The 20,399-nt window shown below is 41.5% G+C and overlaps 1 protein-coding gene across 1 annotated transcript in view; it reads left to right on the top strand.

Annotated features, from left to right (window-relative positions):
* The window catches only part of Myo16 (myosin XVI), a 319,471-nt gene that overhangs the window by 149,105 nt on the left and 149,967 nt on the right, over positions 1–20,399 (top strand). The window contains exon 20 of the mRNA XM_027387882.2: positions 13,803–13,875. Coding sequence (XP_027243683.1) covers positions 13,803–13,875 — 73 coding nt within the window. The remainder of the gene's footprint in view (positions 1–13,802; positions 13,876–20,399) is intronic.

Genomic DNA, 20,399 nt, shown 5'->3' with positions numbered 1-20,399 from the left:
AGAATATCTAGAGCTCAGGAGTTGGTTGAGAGGCCACGTGTGTCTCTTTCAGGAGCCGTTTGATGGTGTGTCTAGTTTTACCCTGAGAATCTTTACTTACTCTGTGGGTTATTTGACAAAGGGTCCCCGTGGCAATCCTCTTGGCTCATACCCCTAATCATCTCTAAGCAGTAGCTTTTCAGGGCTATTTGATCATCTAAAAATTATAGATTTCCATGGCATTTTGTCAATGAAAAGCTCTGTTATTATTCTTGTCACTGGTAATGACCTTGAGCAGACATCTGAAAGGGAAATTGCACTCGGAAGTCTTCACAGGCAGGCTTGTCTTTGAATGAAATTCTCTGAGAAATATTTTCTGTTGTCCTGGAATTCTTTGCCAAATTTCTGGATTAAACTATTTCTTGGAAAAATATTAAAATTAATATCAATAAATGGGAAAGTTAGGAGTATAGACATTTCAGGTTTTGAACTAAGGGATATTAGGAGCCTTCAAATGTACCCCTGCAGAATCCCAGTACTCTATACTCCCTGTGTTCACACTACTCTGAGAGCTTAGGGCAACTCAAATGTTTTAGCAGTAACACCTGGCTGTTTCTCTGATGCGATGATGAGGGCTCCAACTCGGCTCTTCAGGCCATAGGGTCGCAGTTCTTGCTTCTTCTCTGTCTGGTTCCTAGTTAGTCTGTGGTCCTGTGCCTTCCTCTTCTGAGCCCTTCCCTTCCCCCTGATGCAATACCTAAGAGAAAGCTTGAGAAACAAAGGATTTGTTCTTGGTTTGGGTTCAAAGAGATACACTCCAGCATGGAAGGGAAGGCAGGGGGTGGGGTCAGTTTGCTCACCCTTCAGAGAAAGGGGAAGTCCAGGAGCTCTGGCCCTGGGATGGTACCCAGGCAGAGTTTCCTCCTCTCCATTCAGTCTCACAGACACGCCCGCCCCCAAGGTATACATCATGGATGACCCCAGACAGTTCTCAAGTTGACAATAGAAATGAAATGTCATGGCCTAGAAATGTGATGATTATTCACAGTTGTCACCTGTGTGCCAAGTTTACCAGATTAACCTTGTAGAAAGATATTAGCATCCTTGTTCATGTGGATGGTGACCTATTAATGTTTAATTAATGCACAAACCTGGGGACACATAAGCTTCTAATAAATTCCCACTTGACATTTGAATCCCGCAGAGTCTTAAATGTATATGATTGGTAATACTTAGATATGGTGAAGAGAGGAGATGTGGCCTCCTTTTCAGAGAACACTTTGCCTGGTGTGTCAGAATGGAAACGTGGAGGGCAGCCTTAGCTCTTGCTGGCTTTGGTAAGCAACTACATGAAAAAATATTCATAGAGAATGAGAAATGAATCATAAATCATAGCTACACACTCCACCTCTAAGAGATGGTATCTCCTTGAAATCATTGACTTTTTTTTTTTTCAAGAATCACCCAAATTTGGGATTAAATCCCAAGCAATGCAAGGGAACATTTTTTTTTCCTCTGCAGTATTTCTAACTCTTAGGAATTCCCACAACACCTCCTAGTCTAAAGATTCACTTTTTGAACCAGAAAGGTCGGGTATGTTTGCATAACATCACAATAGGCTTTGGTATTTACCAGTCATTTATTTGTACTTTAAAACTATTTGTTTCAAAGTAGTGTAATTGTGTGGAGGACAATGAGTTTAAAACTGTGATGTCTTAGTGGTGAAAGGTGGCAAGCACACCAAAATGATGGGATGGGAATATTTCCACACTGTATTTTATTGTGAAAACTTCGAGCAAAAGTGGATGCTTATTGGCATTAAGGTACTATGGAAGGAGCCCAGCAAGGTCAACGCAGACCAGTTCATTTTCTTGGAATGAACACATCATTTCCCAAAGTAAAATGGGTATATTAATGAAGTTGGTCTTTTCTTTGGGCCAGCAACAGGCTCCCAAATAAAGAGATCTTTAAGCACATGCAACACATCTTTACAGAAACAAATATCCAGCAACACATTATAAAGAAACAATTGTACTTTCTCTTCCTAAATTCCATGAAGACTTCTTCCCTATTTGGAAACCTTGTGGTGTCGGGCAGGGTATGTTTGATGACTAGTTAATTGAGATGAACACATACTGTCTCTGTGTTTGCCTGGAAGATTAATGTGAGCTTTTGCTGGGCTCCTGTCTGCTGTGACCTTGGCATCTGTGTAGCTCTCCCTGGGTGCTTTAGACCACGGTAGAGGCAGGTCAGCCTTGAAGCATACTGGAACTGTTTACTAGGCTTAGTTCAAAGTGACCTGATGCAAGGAGGTCGAAAGAGCTAATAACAGTAGCAATAAGAACACCAGAACCTTGTAACAACCACACTTTGTATTTCTTGAAAGTTTTATCACTCTCAAAGTATATGTACACTGCTGTCTTTGGGGGTAAAATCCCATTAAATACCTAAAAACTAAACAGGCACGTTTTATTGTTAAAGGGGTGGTAACTGAGAAGGTGAAATGGGAACCTTTCTCACAGTCCTTCCAAAGCCTTTCTCTTAGAAAAATACATTTTAAAACCACAGCTTTCAGATGATAATCCTTTCTGGGGACATTGTTTTTTCTAAGCTATAATTTCTTGGCTGTGAGAGGAGTAGATGACAATATCACTACTAAAACCTGACATAACTAACCATGAGTAGTATCACAGACCTTTAATCCCAGCCTTGGGGAGGCAGAGGCAATGGGATCTCTGAGTTTGTGGCCAGCCCGGACTACAGAATGAGTACCAGTTCTCTACACAGAGAAGAACGCTGTCTTGAAAACCAACCAGCCAGACAAACAAAACAAAACAAAACAAAAAACAATTCAGCAACAGAAATAAAATAAAAAAATTATGATAGTATAGTGTAATAAAATTATGCTAGTATGTTATAAAATACCTACCTAACCTACATTAGTGCAAACACAGTCAGCCTCCGGAGGGCCTCCTGTTCTCCCAGCCTGAGAGGCAGACATCCCTGTGACTCCTCCCACCTCCTCCTTCTGTTATCCTCACCTCCAGTTCCCTGCTGATGTCACTGGATTCTAGGGACACTATTGCTCTTGTTGGCTTTGGGGGGAGGTGACCTAATAGCACCCATTTTCATCTCTGCATTCCTCAGTAAGAACATCAGCTGTGGAGAAAGGCAAAGGGAGTCAGAATACTAAGTTATGCGTCAGAGCTCCCAGAATTGGTGTGCCCACCAGATCCCTAGCTCCTGACATTAGAAGAACCCACACTGTGGTGAAAGAGCAGCAGTGGCCAGCAAGGCTCTTAGAGAGCTCAGTAAAGGACAGCTGTGGGTAATTCTTTCCCAGGTCACCTCCCAATGTCCCCTGGGAAACAGCAGTGCTGCTGTGTCTGAGAGACAGGTATGTGATGATTCATATCTTTGTGGAAGGAGGACCAGTTGCTCCATAACACCTTTAGAAGACACATGGAGTGCTATTTAGAGTCCTTGGACACAGGAGATGGGGCTTCAGCTGATGAAGATGAAATAGGCCTGTAGCTCCTGTTCAGAGGCATTTTGACCTTTATCTTTCTGAGTTGCAAGCATGGAGCCAAACCTAGATGAGCCCTAGAGGTGTAAAAAAGCCCTTTGCACTTTGTGTCTTAGTTACTTTTCTATTGCTGTGAAGAGGCACTAAGTCCAGGACAACTTATAAAAGAAAGAATTTATCCCACCTTACATTTCCAAAGGGTTAGTCCATGACCGTCATGGTGGGCAGCAGGCAGTCAGGAAGACATGGAGCAGTAGCTGAGAGCTCACATTCTGAGACATAATCAGGCCACAAAGAGAGCTAACTGGGGATGGCATGGGTTTTTGAAGTCCCAAAACCAGCCCCCAGTGATACCACCTCCAACAAGGCCACACCCCCTGATCCTTCCCAAACAGCTCAACCAACTGGGGACCATGTATTGAAACATATGAGATTATGGGCCCACAGCCTGATCTCATGAAGGCAACCCCACAGTTGAGGTTCCCTCCTCTCAGATGACTGTAGCTTGTGTCTCCACAGAGAGAAGAGCATGAGAGCTCAAATATCCCTGGGAATGCTGAGGAGTGGGGACAGAGAGGAAGGGTTCTGCTTGCTATGTAAAATGACAAGGGCTTTCTCCAGGGGGCATGAGGTTTCTGCCTCACCTTATCATTTGTTCCATGTGCTGAGGCTGATTGTTGGATAGGAAAGAAGGCTGGTAAACTAATATTTGTTGCATTTCTCAAGCTATTCACTCTCCCCTCTGCGAACCAGTATACACATCTGAAGAAATTTGTGTTAGAGCATGTATCTTAGCTACTTTTCTATTGTTATGAAACAATACCATGGCCAAGGCAACTTATAAAAGAAATCATTTAATTAGGACCTTGCTCATAGTTCTAGAGGGTGAGTCTGTGATCACCAAGGTGAAAGAACATGGTGGCATGCAGGTAGGCATGGTGCTGGAGCAGGAGCTAAGAGTTCACATCAGATCCTCAAGTCACCAGCAGAGAGAGACAGAGACAGAGACAGAGACAGAGACAGAGACAGAGACAGACAGAGATGATCTAAGTCTAACATGGGCTTTTGAAACCTCAAAGCCCATCTCCAACAACACACCTCCTATAACAAGGCCACACTTCCTAATCTTTCCCAGACAGCCCGGCTAACTGGGACCCAAGCATTCTAACATATGGGCCTATGGGTCCATTGTCACTTAAGCCAGCACACCATGTGATGAGTCACTTGCCTTCCTTCCTCCATTCTCATTTGACCTGTATTTTATACTTTGTAATTGTTATGTTCCAGGAAAAGATACACTGCCTACTCTTATTTGATAAACACAAAACAGGAAACAGTGTGACCCTTAGAGGGCTGATGCACATATAAAATTCTGATGGAACTGTTACTGTACATATGAACTCTGACTTCCCCCTATAGTACTTGAATGAAATAATAAAGAAAATTTAAACTGTTAAGAGTTTCAAGTTAGCCAGGCATTGGTGGCACACGCCTTTAATCCCAGCACTTGGGAGGCAGAGGCAGGCAGATCTCTGTGAGTTTGAGGCCAGACTGGTCTCCAGAGTGAGTGCCAGGAGAGCCTCCAAAGCTACACACAGAAACCCTGCTGGAAAAACCAAAAAAAAAAAAAAAAGAGTTGCAAGTTATAAAGTTATTCTCAGGAAAACATAAGGCAAAGGAAAGACTGTAGGAAATGCACAGTAGAAATCCAGAGATCAGCACATAATTAAGCACCCATTTTTTTTTAAAAAAAGACAAGTTTATACATTCTTTGTTAATCCTATTGAAAGCACTTAATTCTCAATAAATGGATTTATGTTATTAATTTTTAAATGCCCCAAAAGATAATAAAATGCCTGCTGTTCATTTATTAGAAAAAATGAAGGTAGTCTCACTCAGGATTTCTTTTTCAATTTGATGAGTAATATCCTTTGTAATCATGTGTCATCTTTTATTCTTTGTTAGAAACGACGAATAATCAAGATGAGTACAAAGTTACATGGCAGGCAGCCGTTTACTTGCATCTGCGGGTTAGCATGAATAATACTTGTGTTCCATGTTTAATAGAATAGAAGGAACAGATAGTTAAAGCTAAAAGCAAAGGTCCCTTTTGTTTGCAAGCATAGACCTGGCTCAGCCCTTCCCTGGGTATTCCTTTGGCTCCCCAGCCATCCTGTTTTTCTTAACAGCTGTATAAGAACATGGTCTGATAAAAAGAACAGAAGTGCAAGCCTGAGGTGTATTTCCTGCGCTCCATTTTTAAACTCCACGTTGGTTTTGAGATTTAACCACATCTACCCATCAAGAAAGAATTGCTTTCACTTGTGAATTAATTCCTGAAACTTCATCTGCAACAGCAAGATCTCTTTCCACATTGTTTTCAGCTGCCCCCAGGGCTGCATGCTTGTGCAGTTTCCCCTGGGCTGGCTTCAGTGGCAGAATTGCAGTCGTCAGAGCATGAGTCTGCATTTCTATGACCGAGCAGCAATTGTTCCTGCAGGGCAGTCTTGCACCATGGCCTGGAGACATGTCACAGATGTTCCCAATATTTTAGTCTTCTGTCAGGGCCTTATCCTAAATAATCTTCTCTTATTTTATATTTTTCCTTAAAAACTCTGAGATTTTAAGCAACTCATAAATACTACTCCCTATATGAGGAATTGAAATGATTCCGTAGTTGACTTGGGTATTGGAGAAGCCCTGCTCTATTAGTATCTGCGCTCAGTCGCTTCCGGGTTTTAATCAGATTGAAATTGTATCAATAATGTATTGTGATAACTTGGTTCTTGTTAATAGATTCCAGTTTCCTCACCTGTTTTGGTGATCTTTATTCTTTCCTACACATCCTCTATTCATTTTGATTTTCATGGAGCATTTTTCGAGGACACTGACCAGAAGCCATCCACAGACGGCTATGGGGAGCGTGCCCCTCCTAAGTGATTCCGCATTGCAGCATTTGTCTGCTGTTCTTTCACTCTGTCAGTGATGCCTGCCGCTTCCCCATAGGCTCAGGGTGTCCTTCCATGCTTAACTTTTCTGGACGCTTCACTGGGTGTAACTACCCCGGACACTGTTCTGTTACATTTCAGTTAATTGAATACTGGAAGGACAGTTTCCCAGGTTGATCTTCTGTCTAGAAATCTTTAATTCTGTTCATACTTTTCCTATTGGTTCTGATAAATTTCCTGATGGAATAGCTTAGTGTTTTTCTTTTTTTTAAATTTAAATTAGAAAAAAAAAACAAGATTGTTTTACATGTCAATCCTGGTTCCCTCTCCTTCCCCTCTTCCCCTGCCCCCACTAACACCCTACCTATCACATAGCATTTCTGCTCCCCAGGGAGAGTGAGGCCTTCTATGGGGGGGGGGGTCTTCAGAGTCTGTCATATCCTTTGGGATAGGACCTAGGCTATCCCCCGTGTGTCTGGGCTCAGGGAGTATCCCTCTACGCGAAATGGAATCCCAAAGTCCATTCCTATGCTAGGTATAAGTACTTATCTACTAAAGAGGCCCCATATATTTCCGAGGCCTCCTCACTGACACCCACATTTATGGGGTCTGGATCAGTTTCATGTTGGTTTCTCATTGATCAGTCTGGGGGCCAAGAGCTCCCTCTTGTTCAGGTCAGCTGTTTCTGTGGGTTTCAGTAATGTGATCTTGACCCCTTTGCTGGTCACTCCTCCTTCTCTGCAACTGGATTCCAATTCAGTTCAGTTTTTAGCTGTGGGTATCTGCTTCTACTTCCACCAGCTGCTGGATGAAGGCTCTGGGATGGTATATAAATTAGGAGTCAATCTTGTTATCAGGGGAGGGCATTTAAGGTAGCCTCTCCACTGCCACTTAGTTAGTTGGTATCTTCCTGGACATTTCCCTAGTGCCTGATTTTTATTCAAACCTATACTGGCTCCCTCTTTGATGGTATCTCTTATTTTCCTCTCCTCTATTCCCCTATACACCCTTCCTACTCCCTCCTGTCCTCCTCACCCCTCCCCTTCTCATACTCCTAGTTCCCTCTCCCCTCCCCCCCATGCTCCCAATTTGCTCAGGATATCTTGTCCCTTTCCCCTTTTCCAGGGGACCATGTATGTCTCTTTTAGAGTCCTCCTTGTTGCCTAGCTTCTCTGGCAGTGTAGATTGTAGGCTGGTAATCCTTTGCTCTATGTGTAAAATCCATATATGAGTGAGTGCATAAGGGTGTCTCTTCCCTCTGTACCTGCTGTTTCTCTCACTGTTTTATTATACTGACCAGCACTGGCAGACACAGTTGGGAATGTGTGATGGTATATCTTGCCTTGTTCCCAAAATGATAACAATGGTGTCATGATTTGCCCTTATGCAACATGTTTACTTAAAATTCTGGTAGTTAAATCTTTTCTGAGGAGCTGTTATGTTTCATCTAAACTTTAAAAAAAAATCTATTGGAATGATGATAACGATCTCATTTCTTGTCTTGATGTGTATTTTAAATTAATTTTTAAATTTATAATGAGACTTTTTGTTTGTTTGTTTGTTTACCTTTTAAAACAAAGTCTCATATCCCTAGCTGGCCTAGAGTTGATTAAGTGAATCAGACTGGGCCAAATCCACAGAGATACACCTGCCTCTGCCTCCAAGTGCTAGGATAAGGTATGTGCAACCATGCCCAGCTATATTTTTGAGACTATCATATTTGAGTTCTGAATTTGTCTATTCCACATATCCCCCAAGACCCCTCCCATTTAATTAACTAATTAATCTTTAGTTACTATTGTTACACACAGATATACAGGCATGTGCACTCACTAAGTTCATTTTTACTTTTTAAAAATATTTTAGCTACTTTAAATTTTTATTTTTTAAGTGTTTGCCTACATGTATGTATATGTACCACAGAGTGCCCTGTAGCTACAGAAGTAAGAAGAGCCATCAGTTCCCATGGAACTGTAGTCATAAATGGTTGTGAGCCCAGTTGGGTTCTGGGAACCAAAACTGGTCCTTCTAAAAGAACAGCCATTGTTTTTAACCCCTGATCTTTCTATTTAGCCCCCATTTTATTTTTTATGTTGATTCATTCTCCCTGTAAGGTTGCCAGCCCTGTTTGGTTTAGTTTGTTTTTGGTTTCATGAGAGAGTCAAGATTCTAGCTCTTTCTCCTCATAGAACCCTTGACAGTCAAATTCATGCTAATGAGTACAAGGGGCAGTCTGTATTTCTACTCTACAATGTTCCTAAGGGCATCCAACAGTTAGTGAGCAGATGACTGTGACCATCTAATTTTGCTTCTTTTCTGAGTCACATATGTTGCCTACAAAACTACTCATTTCAAGGTCTCCATGTCGATTGCAGGTGTGCTGCTATGGTCTTTCAGTTAATTAATAATTATAGTGGGAAGTTTTGTGCCTCTTCTAGTTTGTGCTAGACCTTTTGTCTGGCCCCAAACCAGCCAGTAAGAATAGTTTCTAAAAGAACATTTTTTTGTGTGTGTTTGATGGTCAAGCCTCACATTGTTTAGGTTTGCCTATTCTGTGGCTTATTGTGTTCTTATTTCAGCTCCTTTTGAACATTGCTCCTTTGTTTTCAGAGCTTACAAGTTGAATGTTTGTTTGGTGTTTTTCAATGATGTTCCTTCCTCTGGGCCTATAAACTGCTGTCTAAGTACCTCTGATCTTGCCCCATGAGTTTTCTACGAGTTTTAGTTTAGACGTCACAGCAAGCAGTTCATCAGAGCAGCGAACCTGACGCGCCATGTTTCCCTTCATTCAAATCAAGAATTTTCTTTCCATTAAATAAAGAGATTTCTTTGATTCTTATAAATACAGTACAATTGACTTCTATTTCTGGGTAGATTTGTTTAAATTGTTCTGTTGATTACCATGACAACCCAAACTCTGTAATTTAGCAAATATCTGAAGCAAAACCTGTTTCTCTAAACAAGTCTCTCGCTCTAATGCCACTCCCCCCCCACACACACTGACACACACAGTGATTTCTTAAAGAGCCAACCGTCTTCCTCTGTAGTTGGATTTGCTTTTCATGATCTCCTGTGTGCATTTCTATTTCCAATAGGAACATCTAGAGGAGTGCAGGGGTTTAACTGAAGCCCCAGGTATGTTCTAGCACCCAAGTGAGACATAAAAGACCACATTACAAATAATGTTAAGAATGTGCCATTCTTATTGTAAAAGTTGCCAGACACCTTGAATAAAATATGATTGAATTTAAGCAGCAGTCCTAACATTTTCGAATTGTTTTCAAGAATGGCACAGCTTGTTTGATTAAGAGAGCTCTATCTGTTTGGGTCCTGATTCCATGTTTTCAGGAGACTCAACTATCTGTACAAATGTGTCTGTTTTAGCATCAAATGCCGGGGATTTTTTTCTTCTTAATGATGACTCTTGTATTCTCTGAAAAATGTATCTGAAAGCCAAATTGTTGAAATAAAATCTCCAAGTAATTAGATGACTTTAGGGCAGATAGATAAACATCTAGCCTCCTACTTCCTGACTCTCTTTGAGCCAGGAATATGGAAGCAGGCACCTATCTTTTTTGTGCAAAGGACGGAACCCAGGGCAGCTCCTACCACCTTTGCTCACCTTTCTTTCTGCACTGTGACCTGTTCTACTCAGTGAAGCTAATGGAATTAATCGGTTCTTAACTCCCCATGCCTGTCAATGGGTCGTACTGGAAGTTATGTCGGTATAAACCATGCTGCAGAGGGTAAGAATGGGGAATAGAAAGTCTTCATCTCGGCTCTTGGAGATCCTGTCTCTGAACTAAAAGCCACATATGGTGGTGTACATCAGCTCTAGGGAAGTAGAGGCAGGATGATTGAGAGATTGTAACCATGCTGTACTCTATACTGGGCCCCTGTCTCAGAACGTCCATGCCGGCTATATCAGTCATGGTAGCTAAACACCTGTGCTTTGTAAATGTCTTCCCTGACTAAGAGGCTGCATGCAGTAAGCAAAGTCTGCTAGAGTTGGTCTGAGGTTTTCTCTCTGCACACACAGCCTCTTTGCAGTCCATCCAAGCCTGGCTTCTTCAGGTGTGCAGCTGGGATTCATGGTGAAGGGACATTGACTGTGATTATCATACACTGAACATGAAAAAAATATATAAGTTAGACTTAGCACCAATGACTGGTATTCTGTACACTGACCCACGGCATCAGACGGGCACTTTTTCTCTGTTTTTACATAAAGAAACTTAGAGAGGTTTTGAAAATGGTGGGATTTCACAGTCACAAAGGGAAGGGTTTGGGGGCATGAACCCTGATAAGCCTTATTCCAAACCCTGCAAGTTCTAATGTGCTTCCCCTAATGAAGGAGTGGGGGAGGGCAGAAGTGATGGCTCAGCAGTTGAGAGCCACATGAACACACATCTCCTTAGTATTCTACTGAGGTCCAGCCTACCCCTTGTTATCCACATGGTTCTATGGACTCTACACCCATCCATGACCCTTTGGCCCCGAACTGTATGAGCTTCAGGGTGACCTGGCTTCTTCCTCTTCTTTTACTTGGGTGACTTCTCCCACTCAATGTTCAGGTTTAAGACACACATTCAACAATGAATGCAATTGTTAATAGTTAACTGATTCTTACTCTGCTTCCATCCAAGTTTCATCTGTAAAAGATACAGCAACATAAAAACACAGGTAACGGTCTCATTATTGGATTTACCATTGCCAGTCTTACTGTATGAACAAAGAAGCCCCTAGATAACCGTATATGTCTTCTATTGGACATATGGACTCGTTCTCTTGGATACATGCCCAGGAGTGGAATTTCTGGGTCATTCCACAATCAGTTCTTTAGCTCAGTAAAGGAAGCCAAATCACATTCCAAGCTTCCAATTTAGGCAGTCTCCAGGCACAGATAAAGGCCCTAGTTGCTTCTTCCATCAAACACTGAGTTTTGCACCTGGCTGTTTTCATTTACAGTAACTGTTCATCTGTGTTTCCGAGTTTTGTAACCATCATTCTAATGACTGGAGAGCAATTGGTGGAGCCGTGATATTTTATTTACCCAGCCTCCTGCCATGCTGAAATGAGAGTTGCTTTAGATTTAGAATGTAAGCACTGGTATCATTTAAATATTGTTTACAGTTTTTTAAAAATAATTAAACCACATAGTAGGCTAGCTTGATTCCTGTTTCTGAAGATGCTCTTGGTAACAAATCTACATACAACATGGCCACAAATATAGGCTCTCACAAGGGGACATGCATTCGTTAGCAGCACTGAACTGAGCTGCAGATTTCATGGATAGGAAGGGAATACATGAGTTCTATCACAGGCACTTTTATGATAATCAAACGGCTGGTGAAGGCACAGCTGGCGAGTGCCACAGCATAGTCAACTCCTTTGGAGACACCCTGACACTAACCTCCATGTGAATCCAGGTGCCTCCAAGGACAGTGAGACAGACATAATGTTCAAATCTGGAATGCATTAGGAGTAATTCTTAGCCATCCCGGTGCCCTGTTGGTCTTCCATGTGCCAAAAAAGCTGATTCACCTATAACTTAGCTGAGGGCATTCTGCTGAGGTTTTCAGCCAATAGCTAGCCTGAGAGAATATCTCACATGCGGGCCTTGCAGAAGGCCTCTTTGCCATGTGTTGTGTGTGTGTGTGTGGGGGGGGTTAACCCCACTGTGTCGTGGCTTCTGACTAAGACTCTCCTTGACTATCTTTTCAAAGTGTATTTTTATTTTGTGACTAAATATGTTTGGACTCCCTTTCCTGCGCATAGTTATGGTTTAGAAGACTCTCTAGGGGGGCTTTAAGGAGATGAGGATAAGGGCAAAGTAACCTGGCTTCTACCTATTATGATTCCTTAGCTCAGATTGTGTGTTTGAGTCTGAGGGAGTTACTGTAGATTCAAACCTTCTCTGACCTACAGATGCACATGTGACCAAATACAAATTAATGACACAACAGTTGATATTTGCATGATATTGAAGGTGCTTAATTTACTAATAAGCCAGTGTACATTGTTAGCCACCAGGAAAGTTCCAAATGGGACCCTCAGAGAATTTAAGTACAATGGCCCATGTCATAGCTATGCTCATTTCATCTGAAAGATAGGTCGTTGGTAGGTCTGAGGATGTCTATGTTTTTCTCTTCTGGAGCCTATAGAAGGACACACCTGTGTGACATGACTGGTGCTTTCCAGATGATGGCAGCTATGTTGGTTGCTGTGTAACACAGACCTACCCCTGGCTGCAAGTTGCAGGAACGGAGGTCACAGACACAACTCCACTCATTTGTAAGGGCACAAAACCAGCTCATAATGGAACATGTCTTCTCCTGCAGTCCTTGCACACAGACGTTCCTCACCATGCGCTGAACTGACATTTAATTTTTCCTTGTAACCCTGGATTTTTTAATCATCTTTTACATTTGTGGCTAAACATGTTTGGAACCCAATCAAATACTTAAAACAAACAAACAACAACAAAAATGGTGAAAGAGGTCCCTTCTTTCAAACACATGAATGCCTCCCTCAGGTGACTAGTGCTTCTAACCCAGGTCAGAATCCCTAGGGCCGTTTTCCACCCTTTGTATGTGGTGACTCAGCACCTCTGCCTCCCTGTCAACACTACACTGCTATCCTGGGAGAAGGGAAGACTTGGGGGGGCAGGGCGGAGGGACACAAGGTTCCTGGTACCTATTGGTACTTTCTTTAAATTCAACCAAAATTGTGTCCTAATATTAAGGCCCTGACTGCCAAAGTCAATGGGATCCAACCAGGACAGGCAGATGAGCAAGCTGGAGAGTACATCATCGAAGTAAAGACAGGGAGTGTCCACTCTTGAGATTGGCATACAGGACACATGTCTAGTCTACTCCTGAGGTGATGGGTACCCACAAGGAAGATTCACTCCTGAGAATGCATGTCTCCTAATGTAGTACTTAAACAGGATGAAGCAGTTCTTAACTCTGTGAGGAACCTGAGAAGATAAGAGTGCAGACAGGTGGGACAAAGCCACTGAGCAAGTAGATTCATAGTTCTGAGGGACAGCAGATCTGGAACAGTGAGAAGGACACAGTTACAACTTCAGAGGAACAAGTATTAAGTCACCTATCCATAGTTATATTTTTCACCTAGTAAACAAGGTGTATTTATCAATGTATAGTTTGAGAATCAGCCTTAAAGAAGTGGCCTACTGCTGCCAACTTTCAGAGTTTTCCATCAGACTCCAAAATCACTATTTGCTGAGTTTTATCATTGAAATAATCAGTAATGTGCTGTGTGTTTGTAGTCTTCTCAAAGGGTAGGCTACTGAGAATGCCGGTTTACTCTGCTCTGTTTCCTTTCAGCCCACAGACATTGGACATCGGAATACTGGACATTTTTGGTTTTGAGGAATTTCAAAAGAATGAATTTGAGCAGGTAAGTAGGTTTTCATTTAAAATCTTGTGAATGTGAAAGTTAATTGATTTCACAACGTGATTCATATTAAGACTTTCAAATATGGATTTAAAGAAACATATTCTCTCTTTAGTTCAAATTAGCATTCCCGGTGTCTTGACGATCCATTGTCTCTCCATGGTCCATGTGCTCAGAGTTCTTGTCAAGGTCTCTAGCTGTGTATTGGCACATGAATGTTGTGCTAGATAAGAGATGGAGACCAGGGCCATCTGAAATCAGGAAGCAGCCCTCAGAAAGCTTAGCCTGCATCAGAATGCAGGGTCCCTGCTGTGCCTCATGCTGCTGTGTGTGGGCTCATCTTGTGTGACATTCACACATAGAATTATTGGAGATCCACACAGTCGTGTTGGAGAATTATTAGTTGTTTTTTGTTCACCTCCACTTGAGGATGCTTTTAAGAGAGATCTGATCTGTACACGTAATAGTGCTGCAGGACTAATTTTTTAAAATCAAATTAAAAATAGTTAAAACTTAAATATTAAAGAAAAACAGACATATTATTACTAAGTTGCACGGGGTCATATAACTACTTGGAGAAAATTGTATTTGTTGCTGCTTGTCTGTGGAGCTTCATGTAATTTGTGATTGGTTTATTTAACTTCTTTTTTAGATATACAATGTGAATATCAATGATACTGGACAAGAATTTATATAGAATCCATGTGAAACACAGATGTGTAACTTTTAGTAACAGAGATATCTGAGCCAAGGTGGATTGTCTATTGTCATTCTGGCTTTCCCTACTTAATGTGAACTTGCAGAGTGAGAGATGAGATATAGATAATAGAGACTGGGATAGTGTAGGATATCCCACTGTAAAGTTTTCTGTCTTGCGGGAACACTGAAAGCAATGTGGATTTTGCTCAGTTTTAGTCTAAAAGAGCTCTACATCTCCTCCAATCCAGGGGTAGGAAAGAGAGCACTAGTTAGAAGTCAGACCACACAGGCTACAGGTTTCTTCCTTCACAATGTTCATACCTGCCTGTATGTGTTGTGTAACAGGAGCTTTAAAGGAAGGGGGGAGTATGAGCAGGAGGGCTTGCACACTGCTCCAAGGTCTGCAGCTGTTATGTTGGCTTCTTTTCTTGGTCCCTGAGTATTGTCTGCTCTAGTTTGGAGACATCACACATTCACTTTAGAAACACACACACACACACACACACACACACACACACACACACACACACACACACACACACACACTTCCAATGACATCCACTGTTAACCTGTGTCCCAGTACATGACACATAGAAATCATAGTGGGTGGATGTCCCAGGAAGTCCCATTCTGGGGAGACTGGCCTCATACACAGTTGTTCCACACCCAGAATCAGCTCAGACATCCAGTCTATGCTCATAATTATGTGCACACTATTCATGTTGCTTCTTTATTAAAGCATAGGCATTGTACCACCATCACACAGATCCTTTATCCTTTCTTTCTGCTGAATGTTTTAATGATGTCTTTCAGAATATACTCACAGCTTGTGATTTCTGGGTATCAAGAAAGGACATTTTCCCTTAAGATCTAACACATGAATTGATCTTTTGTTTAAATGCTGGTTTTAAGCAAGGATGGATAAAATATCAAGATCAATTCTTAGACTTTGATTATGAAAGGATAATTCTTAAATATTCCATCCTCTTAGCAGGTCTTCCTTGTTGCTGTATATAATGGTGACTAGGAATCTTCTGGAAAGATGAGGTTGCTCCTTAGTCTAATTTCAAACAGTATTTTTACCTGGAAGTAGTAAATTCCAAAATTTGCATATGAACATTTTTTAAAGGCCACTGATTTGATTCTCTGTGGATTCTTTTGTTACTAGCAGGACTTCCTCATTTTCCATTCTACTGCACATTTAAACTGGTATGCTTGAGAAATCATTGGTATATTCAGGAGCACACCTAAGTATTGCCTTTACAAGCATTCTTTCTATCCTGTTTTGAGCTCATTGACTGATAGATCAGCTGTTGACTAGAATGTTAACTCCAGAAGGGTTGAAATTGTGTCTGATACATTATTTTGTACATAACTGAGTTTTATCAAATATGTTTGCAATTGAAATTTGTAGAAAAGACTGGTAAGGAAGAAATCCTCACAGTGGGCTTGCTAGTTGTTCTTGTTCTGTAGTGAACACTGATGGGTTGTTAGAAGAGAGACATCCTAGGGGAGGAATTAAGAAATGCTCCAAAACCCCAGCATCCCTACCTCTGTGTCCTCTGTTACCTTGCCAGGTCACCCAGATGTTATGGTACTCTTCACTAATTCTGTGATGCTATCACTAATTGTCCTACATTGGGTAAACAGTACACAGTCCTTGCCCACAGTTCTGGAGTCTGGAAACCCAAGCACAAGATGCTGTAATCTTCAGGTTCTGTGTCTGCTGAGGACCTCTTCTCATTTGGAGATTCCTTTTTCATCTTTGCATTGCAGGATGCAGCCACCCCCCAATTAAAGCAGTCATGCTTTTCACAAAGACAGTGGTCCTATTCACACACCTCACTACCTTCCAGCACTGCAACCATTAGAATAATACTTCAGTATAGGTAGGTTGTAGGCTGGGAGACAAATTTATAATGAGTTGCAATCTCTTGAAATATAATAGTCTTAGGGTTTCAATTGCTGTGAAGAGACACATGACCATGGCAACTCTTATAAAGAAAAACATTTAAATGGGGCTTGCTTACAGTTACAGAGGTTCAGTCCAGTATCATCATGGTGGGACATGGCAGCACATAGGCAGATATGGTGCTGGAAATGGAGCTGAGACTTCCGCATCTTGATCCACAAGCATCAGGAAGTAAACTGAGACACTAGGCATGTCTTGAGCATATAGGAGACCCTAGAGCCCACCCCCATAGTGACACACTTCCTCCAACAAAGCTACATCTCCTAGTAGTGCCACTCCCTATGAGCTTATAAAGGCCAATTACATTCAAACTACCACAATAATGAACATAGTCTTCTAGATGATATAACTCTGCAGTAATATTGGTTGCTTCAGGGGAGAGAAATATGCTATGGTAGTCTATTACTTAATGGATAGAAGGAAGGAAAACAGAAAAAAGGAGTGTGGTGGGAACAGAAGGCTGATGAATATTCATGATCCAGCCAGAAAATTAAAAACCCAAAGGCAGAAGATGCAATAAGATAAACCATGATGTTGTCCTCTGCACAATCCATCAGGAAAAAGTGCACGATGACTCATATTTTCGCATAAGATGCAGGGAAAGTGGTGACAGGAAGGGCTATAAATTAAAACCAATATAAGCACAGATGAATCAGCTGATATGTGAAAAGCATTGACCCTGGTTTGTTCACTTAAGTATCATAGACTATGAGCAGATTAAGGAGCATGGTATCTAGATACCAGATTAAAGTTAAAATGCTACCCAAAATGGGGTCCAGAGAGTGCCCCAAAAGATAATGATACAAACACCTATGATGCCCCTGAATCTCAGGGTCAGAAATTTGAGCACAGCAAGGGTATGGGCTGCCCCTGGAGCCAGAATTGGAGGGCTCTTATTTGAGTCTTCCTCAGCCAAGAACCCGGGGAAATGACAGTTCTTAGTTGGATCTCAGCCTGCCTCCACTGGTTCTCTCTAGGTTGGCTTCTGTGGAGGTTGCTCTCAGAGGGCTAGTTTTTTGGTTTTTATGCAGTCAGTTGGCTGGTTCCCCTTGCAGCTTCCCAAAGGAGCAAGCTTTGGGGCACTGTAACCTGATGAATATTCTGGCTTCACAAATCTGATACCTTCTGTAGGCTAAAGCCATCCCTATGATGGAGAAGATCCATGTCTAATCGTCCTGTGGAAGGGTAGGTGTAAAAGGCTTGATGATGATGCTATTTTAAAGTGAGGACAGTCCATGGGATTTTTAACCATAGCACATTCTTGGAAGCTGTTGGGCATCATCAATATGGACTGCTGAATAACTGGTGAGCAATCTCATAGTGATCTTAACTCATTTTCCCATGCGGATTCCAAAACCATACTTATGTAACATGACTAGCTCTGTTTTAAGTGGGGGTTACATAGACAAAAAAGAAATAAAATAGTTATATGACCAAATGGCATTTTTAAATCATTTTTTATTTGAATTACAAACAAGATTGAATTACATGACAATCCCAGTTCCCTTCTCCCTCCCTTCCTCCCCTACCACCCCCCAACTAAAACCCTACCTATCACATACCCTTTCTTCTAATCTTCACCTGACTCAACCTTTCTGCTCCCTCATGACCTCTACATCCTTCCTCTTCTTCCCTTCTCAATCTCATATCTCTCTCCCCCCTCTTCCCATGTTCTCAATTTGCTCAGGGAATCATGACCCTTTCCCCTTCTCCAGGGGACAATGTTTGTCTCTTTTAGTGTCCTCCTTGTTTACTAGTTTCTCTGGCAGTGTGGATTGTAGGTTGGTAATCTCTTACTCTATGTCTAAAATCCACATATGAGTGAGTACATACCACGTTTGTCTTTTTGTGATTGGGTTACCTTGCTCAGAATGGTTTCTTCTAGTTCCATCCATTTTCCTGAAAATTTCAAGATTCCATTGTTTTTGTTTTTGTTTTTTTTCTGCTGAGTAGTACTGCTTTGTGTAAATGTACCACATTTTCTCTATCCATTCTTTGTGTGAGGAGCATCTAGGCTGCTTCCAGTTTCTGGCTATTATAAATAGTGCTGCTATGAACATTGTTGAGCAGATGTCCTTATTGTATGAATGTGCTTCTTTTGGGTATATGCCTGAGAGTGGAATTGCTGGATCTTGTGGTAGACTCATTCCCATTTTCTTGAGGAGTCGCCATACTGATTTCCAAAATGGCTGTACAAGTTGGCACTCCCACCAGCAGTGGAGGAGTGTTCCCCTTTCTCCACATCCTCTCCAGCATAAACTGCCATTGGTGTTTTTGATTTTGGTCATTCTGACAGGAGTAAGATGGTATCTCAGAGTTGTCCAAATGGCATTTTTATTATGACTCTTAAATAGTAGAGTCTATGTGTTAGAAGAGTATGAAGGGTTCTTCAGGTAAGCTGAGGGGTGTGTGTGTGTGTGTGTGTGTGTGTGTGTGTGTGTGTGTGTGTGTGTGTGTGTTGTGTATTTAATGACTCTACTACTCAAAACATATTTTGTTCATTCTTTTGCATCATTTGGTGCTGAAGCAAAGCTCAGATGGTTTATGTCACTCTCAGTAGTTCTCATAGAACCAGGTTCAGCATTCAACCTGGTGTCCTGTTATTAGTAAAGACAGTCCAAACATCAGTCTATCAGAAGACAGATCTAAGCTTTTACTATGAGTAACTGTTTCCCCTTAATGAGTGGCTTTAAAAAAAAAAAAACTTTAAAGATAGGATAGTAACTGCTGTGAGAAGTGCAAAAATAATATTCCTTTAATAAATTTTGTGTGCTGTTACTTTTTCCACAGTAGAATTTTACACCAAATCCATTTAATATCAATCAGTTAGTTAAAATCAAAGAGGCAGGAATGCTTTCCCACCCTAGCACCAGGTCAATTAAGAGAAAATGCCTCCGAACAGAAAGGAAGATTCATATGAATCTATGTGCATATTAGAAATACGTTCAGTGTTAATCCCATGGTCCCTCCACTTCAGCTTGACTGATTTGGAATCACCTAATCACTGTTCTGGAGACATCCCAGAGGGGTTTACTTGAAAAGGACATCCCACCGTGCATGTAGAGCAGCACCATCCCATGACTGAAGTCCTGGACTGAGTGAAAGGAGAAAGATAAAAGGCAGCATTCACCTCTCCCCTGCTTCTCATTGTAGCTGCCACACCTCCTGCTGTGCTGGCCTGCACCCTCTCACCATGAGGCAAAATACAGGCTTCTTTCCTCAGGGTTCCCTTGTCATGACAACAAGAATAAGAACTAAGACAATGAATAAGACTTCATTATTGCATATTTATTCTTTAATAACCAATATCACCATATTGAATATTAAGTAATATTATATAATAATGCTAGAGAAGAGGAAACGTTATCCTGATTAAAACAGTGGCTGTCTGGAAGACGTTCTGAAGTCCTACTGGTACAAACTATGGAAGTGCCTATGGGTGGTCTTTGCACATGATGGAAATGGATAGGTTTTGTTAGGCTTCTCTTTTGAGTGAGATTGTTTTCCCATTTGATCTCTGACTGTCTTCAGGATGCTAAAAGATAATCCAGAGCCCTCATGGGACCAAACTAGAACTCAGACATAGACCCATAGGACCTCAAGTGCAGTGTCCTGTCAGTCTGCAATTCATGTCTCTAAGCCTATAGCTCTGGAAAGTGACCATGACATAAAAAAAGAATAGTGCATTTGTCAGAAATTGTATGCCAATCATTTTTGGGCCTGTACTTGTAACTGTATATGAAGTATGTTGACTAAGCCAACAGTTTATTGCCCAAACAAAACAAGAATATACATTCATTGTTTTCTTTTTAAAAAATGGTAAACAACAAGAAACAATGACAGATGCTTTGAATTA

Source organism: Cricetulus griseus, assembly GCF_003668045.3.
Source record: "Cricetulus griseus strain 17A/GY chromosome 1 unlocalized genomic scaffold, alternate assembly CriGri-PICRH-1.0 chr1_1, whole genome shotgun sequence".
Lineage (NCBI taxonomy): Eukaryota > Metazoa > Chordata > Mammalia > Rodentia > Cricetidae > Cricetulus > Cricetulus griseus.
Note: the sequence above shows the minus strand (reverse complement) of the source record. Positions and strands in the feature narration are given on the sequence as shown.